At 40.0% G+C, this 18198-nt stretch overlaps 2 protein-coding genes across 5 annotated transcripts; one reads left to right on the top strand and one right to left on the bottom strand.

The window, feature by feature from the left end:
- Window positions 1-1420: 1420 nt before the first annotated feature.
- matn3a (matrilin 3a) lies at window positions 1421-13817 on the bottom strand. The gene is made up of 4 exons (XM_053614674.1): window positions 12478-13817; window positions 8047-8622; window positions 5018-5143; window positions 1421-3077 (listed from the first exon to the last, which is right to left on the bottom strand). Exons 1-4 carry the CDS (start codon window positions 12650-12652, stop codon window positions 2914-2916), a joined length of 1041 nt encoding a protein of 346 aa, XP_053470649.1. The 5' UTR covers window positions 12653-13817; the 3' UTR covers window positions 1421-2913.
- Window positions 13818-13822: 5 nt separating this feature from the next.
- Window positions 13823-18167, top strand: ttc32 (tetratricopeptide repeat domain 32). 4 transcript variants are annotated; one of them, XR_008384711.1, is made up of 4 exons: window positions 13825-14038; window positions 14169-14335; window positions 15200-15579; window positions 17818-17937. XR_008384711.1 is itself a non-coding variant. In XM_053614672.1 (4 exons), the coding sequence occupies exons 1-4, from the start codon at window positions 13908-13910 to the stop codon at window positions 17846-17848; spliced, it is 393 nt and encodes a 130-aa protein (XP_053470647.1). In that variant the 5' UTR covers window positions 13825-13907; the 3' UTR covers window positions 17849-18167. The 4 variants fall into 4 exon arrangements, 3 of the variants coding, with proteins under 3 accessions (XP_053470646.1, XP_053470647.1, XP_053470645.1); XM_053614672.1 differs by lacking the exon at window positions 15200-15579 and adding an exon at window positions 14915-14978 and having other exon boundaries at window positions 17818-18167; XM_053614671.1 differs by lacking the exons at window positions 15200-15579; window positions 17818-17937 and adding an exon at window positions 14724-14908 and having other exon boundaries at window positions 13823-14038.
- Window positions 18168-18198: the final 31 nt, after the last annotated feature.

The following is an 18198-nucleotide window of genomic DNA, read 5'->3' as shown; positions in this document are numbered from 1 at the left end:
TTATACATATTTATCTTGCCATAAATACTTGTATTTATTTATTGATTAAGCAATAAAACGAGTATAACGATGTCATACATGCTAAAAAATCTTTTATTCCTAAAGTTAAAATTATATCTATAAATCTAATAAATGTATACAACATGCACCATATATAAACATCTAGGTACATCACTGTCAATACTACCTTCTTAACAGAAACTAAACTACCGTTACATGATCCGAAAATGTAAATACGCACATTATATATCAATTTCTAGATAGCAAACCTATTCGTATTTTTTTTCAGAATTCAGATTTACGGTAGAATGCAAACATTTGCACAAAAATATATAAGGCAGCTAGTGTGTTCAGTCACAAATGTTCCCTTACTGACAGAAGTAATAAGATTTTAACAGTTTTTTATAAAATAAAAAAAAAAGACTAGATGAGATTAGTGCAGAAGTTTGCTTCTTCCTTTCTCCACTAACTTTCTTACTGACCATAGGATTATAATTTGTGCACTTTTTGTTAATTGGTGTACGTTTTTGGTTTTTAAAGATAAATTGTCAAGTATATTTTATTACCTAGAAACCATGAGAGGTGCACAAACTTTTGCACTAAACTATTTTTCTTTACAATAAATTTTCTTTTGCCTGTATTACTGGTTACAAGCCAATGACACTCAAATTAACAGTAAAATAAGCACAATCTGAACATTAGCTCATAGTATTCCAGGTGTATTGAGGTATTAAAGCTCTGGAGGTTGCTGTGCCGGAGGTCAGTGTGGTCCATAATGTAGCGTCACTGGAATGGAAAGTGGACCACAAATCAGAATAAGCGTCTGAAGCTTCACAAAATCCAGTTTACCTTTTAATCAATAGTAAAGTAGTTAAAATGTGATGGTTTATAGATGTCTACAGCAGTCTATGATTAAGAGGATTCTCGCTTACCGAAGGAACGATCACTTTCGGGACATCATCCTTTCCACTTGCTCTACTTTCTTGGTGATGTCTGCTAGTGTATCATCAGTTAAGGTTACTGCATTATTGATCCTTCATCTTTAAGGATGAAATTTCAGACTACGGTATGTAATTATACAGAGACTGGAATAATGGAAATTAAAGCAATTTTCAGTATCTGTTTCAGTCCTGGGGGATGCGTGAGTAGAGAGACTTTACCTTTCTACTATTCTAATATATAACTATACCGACATCTTTTGGCCTGATTCCTGCTTACATGCCTTAGCAAGGCTTTTACACCATGAAAATGATCAGTTATATGTACACAGCAGTTTTGTCTCAACTGTGTAAAACAACAGGGTGATATTTTCATGATTTACTGCCATTTGCTCTTCCAGTACTTTTCAGTATCAGGGTCATGGTGGATCCAGAGCTGATCCCAGGAATTCACGCCGAATGGGGTTGAAGTTCACCACAGGGCAGCAGGCGCACACATTTACACCTGGGCATAATTAAGCATAGCCAATCCATTTACGGGAATAAAATGGAGGAAACCCGCGAAGACACAGTGAGAACATTGAGAAACTCCACACAGACAGTAAACTGAGCTCAGGATCTAACGGGAGACTCTGGACTCTTGCTATACACTGAAGACATCTGGGCGTGGGATCAAAAGATGAACATGAGGCGATAGATCAGAATTTCAGCTCTCATTTCCTGATATTTACATCTAGGTGTGTTAAACAACTTAGAACATGGCACCTTTGGTCGAACCCACCCATTTTTCAAGTGATCAGAAATGTAATATATGACCGGTGTTTCTTGTTGCCCAGGTGCTGCCCTGTTAGATTGATTGTTTAACCAATTAATAGCCCTGAATGTCTATTGTTGGTTTGAGCCCTGGGTTTCACCTGTGAAGACTGCATTTGTTGTTAATAAGGATAAACCAACATGAAGACCAGAGAGCTGTCTATGGGAGAAAAGCAAGCCATTTTGAAGCTGAGAAAAAGAGGGAAAATCTATCAGAGGCCTCGGACAAACATCGGGCATAGCCGATACAACAAGCCAAAGAAAACATCAGCAGCTGATGACAAAAACGTTGTGAGAGCTGTGAAGAAAAACAATCCACAGTTCGAAGAAGACTTTGAGAGCAGAAATACAGAGGCCGTACCACAAGATGTAAACCATTCATCAGAAGTAAGAATCAGAAAGCCAGATTGGAATTCGCAAAGAAATACAGAGATGAGCCACAAAAGTTCTGAAGCCGAGATTATCCTCTACAAAAGTGATTAAGAGGCCAAAGTGTGGAAAGAAAGGATCTACTCATGATCCAAAACATACTAGCTCATCGGTCAAGCATGGTGGAGGTAGTGTCATGGCTTGGGCTTGCATGACTTCTTCTGGAACAGGCTCACTAATCTTTAGTCTACAGAAACATTTCCAGTTTAGAGAGAAAGGCATCCAATCTAATCAGGAGGAATTTTATCATGCAGCAGGACAATGACCCAAAACATATCGTCAACCCAATAAAGTGGAAGCTTTTAGACTGGCCAAGTCAATCTCCAGACCTTAACCCAATTGAGCAGCATTTCACCTCCTGAAGAGGAGACTGAATGGAGAAACCCCCCAAAACAAACTGAAAGAAGCCACAGTGCTACAGGTTCCATCAGATTACAATACCAGAGCTCCACCTTCAAAATAACCCCATAATCTACTCTTCTCAAACCAAAGACTACCATATTATCAACATCAATATATAATACAGACCAAGATATGTATATGTTTAAATGTTAAGCAGTGATGGGAATTCTGGCACTTTTCAGTGAGGCAGACCATTTGGCTCAGTTCACCAATAAACATTAACCAGTTTTTTTTCCAAATTGGACCAGGTTTGTGATATTTTGACACGTCTTTACCAAACTATGACTGAAAGTGAGTTGGCTTTCAAAATTCACCTGAAAGAGTTGACTCGTTAAGTCCTAGTGTTAAGACAGATGTTTAGTTTCGTCCGTGCATCAGATTGAAAGGAAAGGATATGTTTGCCGTTGAGGGCCTGGATGGAGTTTAGTGTCTGACTTTGGAAAGCCAGTCTGGCCTCACAGTGACACGGATCTTGAACGATCTCCACCTTCAGCTCTTCATATCGGAATTAAGCAAAGTTTGTTAGTCAGATGCAACTCTGCTACTACTATTTTCATATTCATCCCACATTTTGAAAGTCCTTAATTACAAGTAACATAACTTAGCTGTTATTGTCCTTAAGAAAAAAAATTCTTGTGTCTTCGGCCAGTTTGAGTAGTTTGTTAGCGTCAATGTAACACTTAGCAACAGCTAATGCAATGTTGTCAAATAGGCTTTTCCAACATTGTGAGTGTTACATGATGGGGTGTTTTTTGTTTTTTTTTGCGAATCAATGCTAAAATTGATTCCGGACACAAACACAATCAAAGACAGATGAGGTCTCGCCCAATAACCGGTCTGAGCCAAATCATTTTTCAAATGAAAGCAGCCTCTAATGTGACGACAATTTAGCTTTCTACCCAGTGGTCGAAGTCACTGAACATGCTAATGGATTAATCGTTGACCAAAATGCTGACTCTTTCTATACAACCCTACAGACGCTAAAAACAATCTCCTCTTGGCAACTGACTTTCAGATTTGATTCTACACTCTACAGCAGAACCATTCAGTTTCCACTTGAGGGCTGCAATGTCTAAGAGTAGTTCCTCCAACCAGCAGGTCAGTGATATGCACCATATCTGATTATTTAGCATTGTTTTAATGTTGTTTTTGTTTTTTGGGGGGCAAAATGTCAGGAATAGATGGGTTAGAACTTAAAAAGAAGATTTGGTGCTTGAAGTTTAGGATTCCATGAAGTACAACCATCCACTCATGAAGAAGTAGATGCCTTAAAGACATATGTATGTCTTTTATTTAAAAAATACGTATGGATTCCCTTTCTCTGAAGTGGAACAAATTGTCTTTAACTAGGTAGGGTTCCTGGTTGGAGTGAATACACAGAGTTTCAGCCCTCAGATGAATAGCCTGGTCTATAAGATCTTACGTGAACAAGTTTTCTTGTCTTCATTTAAGACAAAACCTCTCCGGCATTCACAGTGATAGGAGTCAACGCTGCTGACACAAATGTGCTCGCAGTCGTGTCTCAGCCCACACTGGTCCAGACCTGCAACAAGTCATGAGGAAGGCACTGAAGAAATCCTGACATTGTATCTTTACTGTCATTTGAGCTACTGGAACTTGATACACGTAATATATCTCAGAAAGCATGAAAGCATTTACAGATGAATGGTTTAACCAGGGCTGCCCTTTTCCCTTCCAATACTGGCCTCTATGGAGCCCTTGCAAACTCGGGGCCTTTAAAATCATAACTAAGGTCCCCTCTCTTTATGACAACCATGGGTTTAACTCATGAGAAATATGCAGATGTTTTATATGTAATATTCAAAACTATTAACAAGTTTAGAGCGTCTTGGGACACGGACTTTTCAATTTGATTCTACAGTCTACAACAGGTCTATTCAATTTTGGCTCTTGAAGACTGCATTGTCTACCAGTAGTTTCTCCAACCAACGTAACAGTACAATGCACCGTACCAGGTTATATGGCTTGATTTAAACATTTTTAAACCAACGTCTGGATTACGTTGGCTAGAATTGGAAACGTAGCTTCATCTTTAACTAGGTATGGGTGCCTGGTTGGAGTGAACATGCAGAGCTTGAGCACTTAGATGAATAGCCTTGGACTACAAGGCCTTACGTGAACAATTTTTCTGGTCTTCATTCAAGACAAAGCCCCTCCAGCATTCGCAGTGATAGGAGCCATTACTGCTGACACAATTGTGCTCACAGTCATGTCCCATCTCACACTGGTCCAGACCTGCAACGAGTCATGAGTGAAGAACTGGAGAAATCCAGGTGTCAAATCTTTACAGGAATATGAGGCTAAGCTACTGGAATATCAAATGGTCATAAATAGGCATGAAACAAGTCATCACCATTTATGACCCATTACACCGAGTAACTCACTGGCACTACCGTCATCATCAGCACCAACACTGGCCTTGAAACAAGATTTCTTGTCCTGCATCAAGACAAAGCCTGGAGGACAGGTGCAGTAATAGGAGGAGCCACTGCTCACACATGTGTGCTGACAGTCATGACCCAGTGCACAAGCATCGATACCTGGAACAAGTCATGAACATTGTGCAATTATATTTAAAATAGCATAGTTAATAGATATGGGTGTTGTAGCTCTCCTCATTATGTTTCTCTTCTGCATTAAGACTATCATGGTTAAAATATACTAATACAGTTTATTGGTTACTCAATTATGATATGCTTATGGGTTAACCGTATCCTCCAGTACAGATTTTGGGCCCAACACCCTGGACAATCTTCATTCCATTTTCAGATTTTCATTTCACAAAGTCTCCTTGGGTTCCCTCTGTTTACTTGGGAACCTCGGAAGCTTTCGGTGAAGTGAACTTAAAATTTCTCTCCTCAGTCTATGACAGTCCTATTAAATTTCCAACTAGCATACAAACACTATACCATGTGATTAGGATTGACTGTAACATTGCTTTTTTTTCCACCAATGTCCAGGTTAAGTGTACAAGAAATAGATCTAGGCTCCCAGGTGGAGCAACAGAAAAGTACAGGTGCATCTCAAAAAATTAGAATATCGTGGAAAAGTACTTTTTTTTTTTTTTTCCTGTAATTTGATTCGAAAAGTGGAACTTTCATATATTCTGGATTCATTACACATTACACAAGTGAAATATTTCAAGCCTTTTTTCTTTAAATTTTGATGATTACGGCTCACGGAAATTAAAAATCCAGGATCTCAAAATATTCGAATAAAGAATTTATAATACAGAAATGTCGACCTGATGAAAAGTATGTTAATTCGTGTACTCGATACTCGGTCGGGGCTTTAATCCTTTTGAATGAATTACTGCATCAGTGCGGCGTGGCATGGAGGCGATCAGCCTGTGGCACTGCTGAGGTGTTCTGGAAGTCCAGGTCGCTTTGATGGCGGCCTTCAGCTCGTCTGTATTGTCGTGTCTGGTGTCTCTTGTAGATTCTCTATGGGGTTCGGGTCAGGCGAGTCGGCTGGGCGATCAAGCACGGTAACACCATGGTCAGTGAACCAGTTACTAGAAGTTTTGGCACTGTGGACAGGTGCAGAGTCCTGCTGGAAAAGGAAATCAGCATCTCCATAAAGCTCGTCAGCAGATGGAAGCATGAAGTGCTCTAAAATCTCCTGGTAGACGCTGCATCGACTCTCCACTTGAGAAAACACACTGGACCGACACCAGCAGATGACCTGGCTCCTCAAACCATCACTGACTGTGGAAACTTCACTCTGGACTTCAAGCAGCTTGGATTCTGTTCCTCTCCACTCGTCCTCCAGACTCTGGAACCTTGATTTCCAAATGAAATGCAGCATTTACTTTCATCTTCCCCGTGACTGTAGTTGTGTACTGAACCAGACTGAGAGATTAAAGCCTCAGGAAACCTTTGCAGGTGTTTGGAGTTAATTATCTGATTAGAGTCTTCTCAGGTGGACATTTCTGTATTATAAATTCTTTATTTGAATATTTTGAGACACCGGATTTTTGATTTCCGTGAGCTGTAAACCGTAATCATCGACATTAAAACAAAAAAAAAAAGGCTTGAAATATTTCACTTCGTGCGTAATGAATCTAGAACATATGAAAGTTCCACTTTTTGAATTAAATTACAGAAAAAAAAAACTTTTTCAACAGTAATCAATTTTATTGAGATGCACCTGTATTCATGGAAGTTTGCAAATTCAAGTCCAGACACTGCCAGAGCCATCTGTGGCTGGGAGGCCAAGAGGGCAAAACTGCCTGTGCTCGCTGTGTGGAATGATTTTTCTCTTTCCCCTGTGAATCACAGCGACACTAGCCAATCGTGATCTCATGTATGTAGAAGAAGGCAGTTAGCACTTTCCTCCAAGTATATTCAGCCAGTCTACGGCACAGCTTGAGCCGCAGTTCAAAAAGATGCGGTGACTTCATATATCTTGGAAGACGCACATGCTAGCCTTCACGCTCCCTGCTTGGTACTTGTCTCATGATAAGCGAGAGCTAGGAAAGGAGTGTTAGCAAAAAGTATTAGCAAAATTTGTTACACCTTATATTTATTATACATTTTAGGAATGGTATAAATGGTATGAATGAGTGGTGTGAAGTATTTTCATGAACTATTACTGAGTTCCTCAGAATTGAAATGGCATGAAAAATCATTCAGTACCATTTCTGCCATGACATTTTAAACTCACTTTCACCATCGTTGTCACCATCATCATGTCCATTGCCTGCACCATCGGTATGACCATCACGTCCACCGTCCCTGCCGATGGAGCATGTTCTCTTGTCTTCATTTAAGACATAACCGGGACGACACTTGCAGTAATAGGACATGCCGCTTCCGACACAGATGTGTTGACAGCTGTGTCCTATTTTGCATGGGGATACACCTGGAATGGACAATTTCATACACCATAACAATTACCGGACAAAAAGAGAAGTCTGCATGTTTTCCTGAAGGAAAAAAAAATTCCCCAAATGTATCTGGTTTAGATTGCACGATGGAAATGAATGATGGTTAAGTTTCACATCTAATTTGAACGAAATTTTTATCCGGTAGTGGAGGTACCTTTTTCAAAGGCTAGCTAACAAATGTGCTCGAACCAAGAGATGTTTTTGATGATTTCCTGCATACGCTGTTCGACATCGTGACATTGTTAGGAATATGCAGGTTCTACGCAGGACGACCATCCATCGAAATTCCACAGCAGTTTAATAGGAAATCCTTCTGATTACATTATTATGTAAATGTATAAAAATGCAATATCTCAAATTCAACTGAGATGCTATTATGGAGTTCCTGTTTAAAAATATGTACTTTTTTTTAAATACATTATGATAAAGATAATCCCACATGGGAAAGTGAAAGGATTACATTTTATCATGTTGTTAATGCTCATTGTATATAAGACTGAATTCAATGTCAAAGATATTTTTAAACCAATAGCAACCCTCAACCTGTATTCCTACCACACAACGTCTCCCTGAACTTGGAGGTGAGCTTCTCGATGACGCCGTAGGTCTCCACGTAGAACACGTGGTCTTCTAGTGGGTTGCTGGCCATGAGTTTGAGCGACCGCATGTCGGCCCGGTCCACGCCCACGGCGTAGATCTCGATCCCTGAGGCTCGGGCTGAAGCCGACACTTCTTCCACCTGATCCTGAGGACGCCCATCCGTAACAATGATGGCCACCTTTGTGATGTTCTGTGATTTCGGCCGTGCCCCCGATTGCTCGGTGAAGGCATCTTCCATGGCTTTCTTGATGGCCAGACCGGTCATGGTGCCCGCAGCCAGGGGTTCGATGATACTGATCGCATGCTTCATGCTTCCCTTTTTCAGATGGTCTTTGAGGAGGAACTCGATTTTGACAGTGCTGGCGTAGTTCACCACGGCGACCCGAGTGGCGTCAGCGCCGATGTCCAGAGTGTCCACCATGTCCGAAAGGAAGACCTTAACCTTCTCAAACTCACCTGGACGCACGCTGCGAGAGCTGTCTATGATAAAGATAAGGTCCAACGGCCGGCTCCTACAGTGAGAATCTGTAGCTGAGAGCAACAAACAAAAACCCTTTTATTAATGTTTTGTATTAAACACCGATCATTTTGTTGGTTAGAGGTTTAGTAAGACACTCAGAACCGACTACTTCCTGGTGTGCAAGCTTGAATTGAGCACGGTATGATAGTGACTTAAATCTGACCCAATGCCATCTACAAGGGAACATTAAAATACAACATACAAGCAGGTTTTTTCTTTATGTGTAATCTAAACAGGAGTCTCCCAATTGATAAAACACTCCCACGTTCACTCCTGTTGGATCTGCGGCATTGGACCGCTCGTATCAAGTCTAATTCCTTTGTTTCATTCTATTGTTCAAAATAACAAACAACAACAAACTAACTAAAGCACAACACGCTGATATGTTGTACCCGCATTGGGTTGTATTTAAGTTATCTTGATCTTAGCACTGCTTTCTTTTCATTACGCTAGCATGCAGCTACATTTTTTTTTTTTTTTTTAATGAACACGTTCATTAAAAACAAAAAAAATTCTTAAAGGCGATTCAGTAAAAGGACATCACCGTCTAATGTACCGTAGATCACAACCAGAACTGCCCCAATGTGAACGTCTAAATAACAGAAAGATATGATAATACATTTGTTTTGTTTTGTTTTGTTTTGTTTATTTATTTATTTTCTGTTTCTGCTTCTGATTGGTCAGAGGTTTACGTTAATGCGCCTCGTTCTAATATGTTATTGTTTTTATTATAGTAACAACTTACGGTACGGCTTGTACGGCGGACACTCGACGTAACCGGATTTAAAAAACGCGTAATTGTTGACATGGTGACTTTTACACCGAGGAGACATTTACTTATCATTTTTGGAAGGACTTTCCAACGTCAGGACGCTTCTTTAACTCTTCCGACATGGGAACGTCTTCAGGACAGAGGAGTTTACATGACAAGCTGCATTTTTTAAATCAATTTCAAGACGCCGGTGACGGAACGACTGATTAATAGCCGTTCTACAAATTTACGCACTATAAACGGTGGTATAAGAGAAAGAAAAGATTTCGGGACGTGCTGTTATTGTAGAATAATAAAAAGTTTAGGGTGGTAACGGTAACTCTTCTTCGTCTCACTACCCCATCTTTGACTGTTTCCTATAACAGCATATGTTGTTGTGTTTTAGTCCTTAATTTGTATCAAATCCATTTTCCATAAGGTTTGTGGTGACATGAATCGTAGTTTAGGTTGGCGGCGGGGTAGTTTTCAAGGGCGTGGCCTGGTTGGGCTTAGGGGATTCACTGAGAGAGCGATTTTATCCAACGTCCAAGGTCAGAAATGTGGGCCTTGCTCTTCATGGCTTGTGTGCCAATGGCCAAAGTCAATTTTTTTAGTTTTTATCTCAATTTTGTGTATTTATTTCTCTGTTTCCAGATTGACTTCCAACATAATATGAGCATCTGTTCGTGAGCTCAAGGATTTGACTATTTGTTCCACTGCTTAATTGATTAGTGGTCATATTCATTAGCTACTTGTATGTCGATGTCGAATAAAAACTATGCCTAAATTAACACAAAATATGGTCCATGATGCCATACACCTGAATCCACCTTTAGCACGGAGGAAGCTCTGCTTTCATGAGGCTGAGATTTGACACTACCAGCCGGTTTTTCAGTACCTGTACTCCCTGCACTGAGAGGAGGCCGAGCTGAGGTTGTTTTAGGATACGGCTGTGGTGCCAGAGTGGATGCTGGCACGGACTGAGATGAGGTGTCTTCACGGAATAGTGGTGGCGCCAGAGTGGACTTTGGCAGTGAGAGATTTGGCCGCAGTGGTGAGGTTATCCAGGTCGACTCGTGTACAGGAGGAGATGTTGGTTGAAAAGGTATCACTGGTGCATCTGTTGGAATCTCTGATCGTTCTGGATTTGCTGCTGATTGTTCTGGACCTCCAGGTGACAGTTCTGCAACTATAAGTGGCTGTTCTGGGTCTGTAAACGAAATTTCTGGTACTAAAATCGAAAGTCCTGGAACTACAAGAGTCTGTTCTGGAAGTGTACGAGATTGCCCCTGAGCTGCAGGTGACTGCTCTGGACCTCCATGTGAAGGTTCTGGAAATACAAGCGACAGTTCTGCATCTGTAAACGAAATTTCTGGTAGTGAATTTGAACGTCCTGGAACTACGAGTGGTTGTTGTGGAACTTCTCGTGATTGTCCCTGGCCTGCATGTGACCTGTCCGGACCTGCAGGTGATAATTCTGGATGTTCTTGAACTGTCGTTGAAAGTCCTGGAACTACAAGTGTTTCTTCCGGAGCTGCACGCGAACGTTCCTGACCTGCAAGCGATTCTTCCGTGACTGTAATACGTCCTTTTGAACCCGTAAGCGATCCTTCAGGAGCTACTACTTTGACGCAAACTACTGGTGCCCATTCACCCTTCAGCTGCTTGTTCTCCTGCGATGGAGAATGCCTTTCCTGTGTCTTTCCAAAGTCTTTTTGCCAGTCATAAACCTCGGCTGGAGAAAGACTCTTTCGTCCAAGATAGTTTACCAGTTGTGGCAAAACCTTTGGCTGGTCTTTGTGAAGATACTGCTCTCCATTTAACCTATATTTACTCCTGTCTACTACGGACCACCAACAGGGAAAAGTCGGATTTCAAAGACAAGACAAACGTTGTTAGTTTAAAAGTAATAGTCATGCCTTATAGTCACAACCAGAAAGAATGTGGAATTTCAAATCCATGCATAGTACAAAAACATGCCTTTAAAGGAATACTCCTTTAACATAACATTTCACCCCAACCTACTCTACATCCACCGCATCTGTAATGTACCTGATTGCCATAGTTAATCATTTCAACATGTTCCCATGTACCGAGGAAAATAACGGAAAACCGGTTTACTTGAAACTAGCTTGTCTTGGAAGTCTAAGGGCAGTTGCTAAATTCTGAACGTGAAACATAATTTATATTAATTCTTCATTCAGAAATGTTTATAAATAATAATCTAGTATAAAAAAAAAACATAGCCCATATTGTTACTGCCATCTATCTATTATATTCTTTATACTATATCTATCTATCTATCTATATATATATAATGTATAATTTGTGTGTGTGTGTGTGTGTGTGTGTGTGAGACCAATAAAATTTTAATTTGAATCTAAATGTCTATCATTCATTCTAGAGAAGGGACCACTTTTTCAGAGAGAAGAATTCATGCACGTGTTCTCGTCTGTCCGATGGCACGAAGATACCACAAGAGGCCTAAATAATCAAAATGACTGTTCACGGCTTTGCTCAAAAGATGCAGGGTTTTAATAACACTCTATAAGAACAGCTTTGCTAAAACGTTCTCACGTTCGTCTTAAAGGATTTGAAGTTGCACATTTAAAACAACTGCCCTTAGACTTTTCCATTCGTTTCTCGTACAGGGAAACATGATAGACACGCTACAGATGTAGTGGATAGAGATTCGATTTTTTTAAAAAAAAACCAATGGAGTACACCTTTAATGTTTGCGTAAATGTTTTCTTTAGAGATGATCTTTTGGACATTATTATGATATTCCACTGTAGATGAAATGAAAGTTGCACACGGACGTGTTTGCGTGAAAAGTAGGCGAGTCATATTTGTGGTTTTTAATTGGCGTGCATCAAGAAAACAAAATAATGAAACTGTACGCATGTTCCGTTAGCTGATGCACGCTGAGACAAAATGCAAACATGACAGGTTTGTTGATACGAATTAAACCTTGTTCTACGCATTCACTATTTAATTATCCTCGCCTTGAAAACCAGTCAAGGAAACGTAAACGTACACTGGTGCTTAATTAGCAAAGAAATTGACGTTAAGTCAGTTCAAAGGTACGAATTATTTTAGTTAAATCAAACTGTACCTGCTGGATTAAGCGTCCTTTGTGATAATCTGGAGTTGGATGGATTTGCATCGTTTCTTCTTTGTGCGTAACTTTGGGCTAAAATCTGCGATGGATAAATAACATTATAGCAGTCGGAGATATCCACCAGGATAAATGAAAGGCAAGAGAGTAAAACTCCGATGAAGGACTTCATTGTGCCGAGGTGCTCTTTCCACTTCTTGTGAAACGTCTCGTTCTGTCCCTACGGCCGACTGACACCAAAGTGCTCGTGGCCACGTTCTATTTGAAGAGCTCAAATGGAAACGTGTAAAATTCCTGTCCAATCCAAATATTACAGGGGTGGATACTAAGTGATATATGATCAGGTCTTGCCTCCTGAAAAGGTGTTATAAAATGTCTCTTTTACCATACATGTAAGCATTTTGAACGTTTTCTGACACATAAGATCATTTTAAAGCTCATTTAAGTATAGTACATGATAGGTTGATGTTGGAGAGGTGTGCGTTTAATTCATTCATCAAGGAAGTGAGAAGCAAATATTCACTGGTGTGGCGAATTTAAAAGAAATCAGTCTCTGAAAAGAAAAAGCAGTTGGATAACGAGGTAAACCGTGAAGTATTACAGTATTAGTGTATTACCTCATTTGTTGCAAAAAAAAAAAACAGTTACAAAAACAAAATTCTTATTAAAGAATGACATTTTACATGTGTTATCTATTTATAATTAAAACTGTTGTTTTGGAATGTTCCTTGTTAGCACTTACGTTATGGCAGCTATAAACAGTTGTTCATTCACCAGCCTCTCTTTATCTCTCTTGTGAAGTTAATAAGACAGATGATACCAAGAAACCATAAACCACAAATCTCTCAATCCTAAAAACTTAAAGTTACAGCTCTACCTTTGACTTTTACAAAACACTCGCACTGGAGACTCCTTCCGAAAATGTTAGTGGGATTGCACTAATTTTTTTGCTGTCTCCAGAACAATAAAAACATGTTGTGATGTGGAGATCACGAGAAAACGACTTATGTCGAGATTGTGAGGAAAATTAAGTAGAGATCACAAGAAAATTATGTCGAGATCATGAATAAACAACTGTTTTTTTTTTATGTCGAGATCACGAGAAAGTTGTCATGATCACGAGAAGACAACTTGTTATGTGAAAATGAAGTCAAGATCACCAAAAAACAACTTTTATGTCGAGATCACGAGAAAATGAAGTCGAGATCACGAGAAAACAATTAAATAATGAATTGGCTCTTTAGGGCTTCCGTAGTTTTAGATGGTTGTGTTGTTTGTGTTGCTATTTCACATTTCCTGCGCCTCCTGTTCGCTAGGTGGCGCTAATAAGACGAACAGCTACAACACAAACACATACACGAAGAAAACGGCGGTGGCGTTTGTTGTTGTTTGTTGTTGTTTGTTGTTGTCAGCTGACAGACAGCCACATGGAGGGCCACAGAGAGGTGCTGGACAGACAAAATCTCCTGAATGAAGCGAATAATGAGTTTAACAGCCATCATTGGAAACGCGCAGAGGATTTGTACACGGAGTTCATCGACATCTGCATGGCGTCTGGGTGATTAATCCTGGTTAACGTTATAAATCAGTGGGTTAGGAGAATGGAACAAATATATAATATGTGTTTAACGAAATCTGTCCGGTTTACCTTGTGTATTATCCACATCCTGTTTTTGTTTACATTACAGAGAACGCGATAGTAATGACCTCGCCATAGCCTTCAATAACCGCGGCCAGGTGAAGTACTTCCGGGTTGATTTTTATGAAGCCGTGGATGATTACAGCGCAGCTATTAAAGCCAACAGGCAGTTTGAAGTGGCTTACTACAACCGAGGATTAATACGGTACAGACTGGGTATGTGTCCCATGCATCCATTATCATTATATTCTCTTTACTTTACTCCCTGCTGAAAAGCCACAACAGTAGAAACCCTCACAGAATTTGTAATGGTTATAATGGAAACTGTAACGGTAACTGTGGGTCTCTACTGGTGATTTGTTTCTTTCTATTGGTGGCATGTCTAGTGGATACCATTAAGGACCTACGTCCTTAATACGTCCTACTACATAATGGAAACCATTAGGTAAAGGAATTTGTACCGGAAACCATTAGAATTTCTGTGATGGTTTCTATTGGGGTTTTTTTTCCAGCAAGGCTGTCTGTGCCATTTCCTTGTAAACTCTTAAGCTGGAGTCCTCCACTTTTTGTTGACTGAGTTTGTTAGTGTCATTGTGTGTATCAGATGTCGTGGATTGTATTGTCTGTGTACACTGCTTCATCACAAACTGCAGGAAGTCCCAAAAGTCTCCATACAGTAGGGGATTGTGTTTGGCAGCACCACGTCGGTCGTCTCTTCGTTAGCGGACGTTCGTGGACGTCCACTTCTTCTCGGTCGGTCCGCGACATTTCCAGTCTTTGTGAATTTGTTAATAGGTTTGGCGACAGTGACGTGCGTGGTGTGCTCGCCGTGTTTCCTGTTCATCGCGACCTTCCAGCCTTGAGAACGATTTCAATACGTTCTTCTTTTGTCAAAGACGGTCTTAAAGGCTGTCTGGAGAAAAAATATATATATATATAAATATATATGTATGAAAAATGTTGGAAGATTTTTTTAAGTGTTAATTTCCCCTATGTATGGAGACATTTGGGACACGCTGTACAATGACAATAAAGTTTCTTATCTTATTTCTTTTTTTATTTATTTACCGATGTACACAGACACTTGGCCATGTGGGGAATTTATGTACCATGCTGGCATCGAAGACCTTGCCAGTTTTGCCAACTCTTTCCAGGGGAAAGTAGATGAATGAAAGTGCATGCTCAAAAGTTCTCTAGAATTCACCAGATGCCCTCACAGGCTAATTTGCCTATTTGTTGATTCGTCACGAATTCGGTAATTTGGATAACAAGTAGGAAGAAGGATGTTTTTCTGAAGACATGTAGAACAGAATAAAGCTGTAGGAAAAGAAGAAAAAAAAACGGTGTATATGATGGGCTCCTGAGTGGTGTAACGTGCCAGTGCGACAGCTGTCCGAGTCAAGCCATCAAAATTGTTTTGCGATGAACGTCTTATCACAGCAACACTAGCCAATCGTGAGGTATGTTTCCATCCAAGTTGCAAATGTAACTTATGCGAATATCACATAAAGTATTTGCGAATAAAGCGCCGTTTCCATCCCATGCGTTCAAGAGAACGAAATCATCACTTCCGGGGAAACTGGCGCAAAATCGTCTATGCAAACAAACCTCTCGCTCTCGGCCATTTTTACCTTTCTGAGCTAATTATCCAATCACGTGCTTTGTTGAGGCAAAGTCACGTGACTTTTTTTTTTTATGCACATCGGGGAATTTATTCTGTAAATGTGTTTCCATCGTAGTTTATGCACATGTCTTCTTATCGAATAACAAAGAAGATCCGCCTCAATCGAACGCACACGTTTTCATGGGGATTTTGGAGGATTTTATTCGCGTTTTTTAAAAAAATATTATGCGATATCCCAAAATTTGCTTGAAAATACATGGATGTAAACAAAGGACATCGTCAGCGTGTATGCGAAAGAGCATAGATAGCCTTTGTGACGCAGCGTGAGCATCGGTAGTTTGAAAAGATGCCGTAGCTGTCCTGTGATAGGAGAGAGCTGGCTGGTGGGCGGGGGGAGAGAATAAGAGATATTATATAAGGAGTAACACCACGGGACTTGAGAGTACAGGAAAATGATGCGTGGCAGGGTGGCGTGATCAAGCCTCTCTTTTTCTCTCCACTTGACGTTAATTAAGACAATAAATATATATATTAATATCCTAGTTTGTCGTGTTATTATACAAAGTCGTCTGTCCCGAAGACACTAGAGTCTCCTTCCATAAACGTTACATAAACATGTCATAACAGAAAGCTTCACCGTATAAACAATTACCTCTGCTTGTTCTTTTTATTATTAACCTTAAGTTATGTGGAGTGTCTACCATACAAGTCCCAATGTGTGTGAGCTGTTACTATAGAAACGATGACTTTAAGAACGAGTGCATTGATATAAAACTGTCGTTTACATTATAGCTGGGACTTCCCTGAGAGAGAGAGAGAGAGAGAGAGAGAGAGAGAGAGACAAGGATTAAAGTGCAAAAAAGAGTGTACTGCCTGTACCATATGATTAAATGTAAGCTGATACGAGTTGTATAAGTATGAGGAGACAGTGTCACGATTCTTGTCACATGTCAGTGAGTGTGTGCAAAGAAGAACAGCCTTGTGAAATCTGCTCAGAGTATTTCATCAGCGTGTGTGTGTGTGTGTGTGTGTGTGTGTGTGTGTGGGTGTGTGGGAGATGAGCTGTGACTCAGTGCTGGGAAAGAAGCTGTTCTTGAGCCTGATGCTGTTGGTTATTCAGGGCCTGCTGTGTGTCTTGCTCTACATGAGCCATTGAGGTCACAGGTAGTCCCTTTTTGGTTTTTTGCTTCTTTCTTTTTTAAAATAAAATTCCATAAAATTTGATTTATATAGCGCGTTTAACAACGGACATTGTCTCAAAGTAGCTTTACAGAAACATATAAACACAGGATAGAGATTTTAAGTGTGTGGATTTATCCCTATTGAGCGAGCCGGTGGTGACGGTGGTGAGGGAAAAACTCCCTGAGATGATATGAGGAAGAAACCTTGAGAGGAACCAGACTCCGAAGGGAACCCGTCCTCATCTGGGGAACATCGGATAGTGTGAAAGTAAAAGAAAGTTCGTTAGGGTTTTAACATGAAGTCTGTTTGTTGAACTATTACACTGTTCACTAAAGGAGACCCGAGTGCTGAACTGCATGTGGTAATCGCAGTCCCAAGGCCATCGCAGCAACCGTTCCTGTTGATTGTTTTTGTAGTCGGGTCTCTCCTCAGCTAGTGCGGGTGTATATGTAAAGAACCGGTGCTAAAAAGGTTTCGAGAAGACGTGTTTAAGCGTAACAACATGAAGTGACGTTTCAGAAACGCGTTTAGAGAAGGGTTTTGGAACCAGCTGTAAAGACGTCTGCATTCTCACGCTAACTTATTTACAGTTATAGTACAACACAATAATAGTTCTGCCTGTAATTCAAGCAATAGGTTTATATAATATCGTTTCTATAGTAACAACTCCTTCACATGGACTTACTAATCGTAAAACAAAGAAACAAGCGTGTTGTTATTTCACCAACGAAACCGTTGATCGTTTTTCTGTTGGACATGTTTATTTAAAGTCCCCATGAAATCAAAATTATGTGAATTTTATGTGGGTTGTTTTTTTGTTTCTGCTTGTTTTTTTTTTTTTGGTACAAATATGTTCGCTTTAAGGTTTTTGACATGTTTTTCCCTGCTGCAGGTTTCTTTCAAGATGCCGAAAGCGATTTTAAGAAAGCGTTGGAAATAAACGCCAACTTCGAAGATGCCAGACTAAGTTTGCATCAGACAATTCTCGACTGTGAAGAAAAGACAAGGAGAGGCTACTGACGTCGGATTTTCACCCCCATGTTTATGACCGAAAGAACTTCATTCATTCATTAATCTTTTGTTCCTGCTATAAGCATTTTTCTAATTTCATCTCCATGTAAATTTGTAAATTATTTAGCATTATAAAATTGTTGGAGGGGGGAAAAAAAAAATACAATGTCTCTCATTTCCTCAAATAAAATGACTGTAGTGAAATATATACTATATTATAAGAAGACTCTACTTTGTCAGCTCAGAGTCCCGCTGTTTCTTT

Source organism: Ictalurus furcatus, chromosome 25 (assembly GCF_023375685.1).
Source record: "Ictalurus furcatus strain D&B chromosome 25, Billie_1.0, whole genome shotgun sequence".
Lineage (NCBI taxonomy): Eukaryota > Metazoa > Chordata > Actinopteri > Siluriformes > Ictaluridae > Ictalurus > Ictalurus furcatus.
This window is presented reverse-complemented; position numbering and strand designations above follow the sequence as displayed.

Excerpts from the sequence above, each read along its gene's own strand:
- ttc32 (XM_053614670.1), top strand. The coding sequence starts at position 13,908 with ATGGAGGGCCACAGAGAGGTGCTGGACAGACAAAATCTCCTGAATGAA. Across the intron at positions 14,039-14,168 it reads GACATCTGCATGGCGTCTGG|AGAACGCGATAGTAATGACC; the intron begins GTGATTAATCCT and ends TTTACATTACAG. Across the intron at positions 14,336-17,817 it reads ATTAATACGGTACAGACTGG|GTTTCTTTCAAGATGCCGAA; the intron begins GTATGTGTCCCA and ends TCCCTGCTGCAG.
- matn3a (XM_053614674.1), bottom strand. The coding sequence starts at position 12,652 with ATGAAGTCCTTCATCGGAGTTTTACTCTCTTGCCTTTCATTTATCCTG. Across the intron at positions 8,623-12,477 it reads AAGGACGCTTAATCCAGCAG|CTACAGATTCTCACTGTAGG; the intron begins GTACAGTTTGAT and ends TGTTGCTCTCAG. Across the intron at positions 3,078-5,017 it reads GAAATCTTGTTTCAAGGCCA|AGCTGAAGGTGGAGATCGTT; the intron begins GTGTTGGTGCTG and ends TCCGATATGAAG.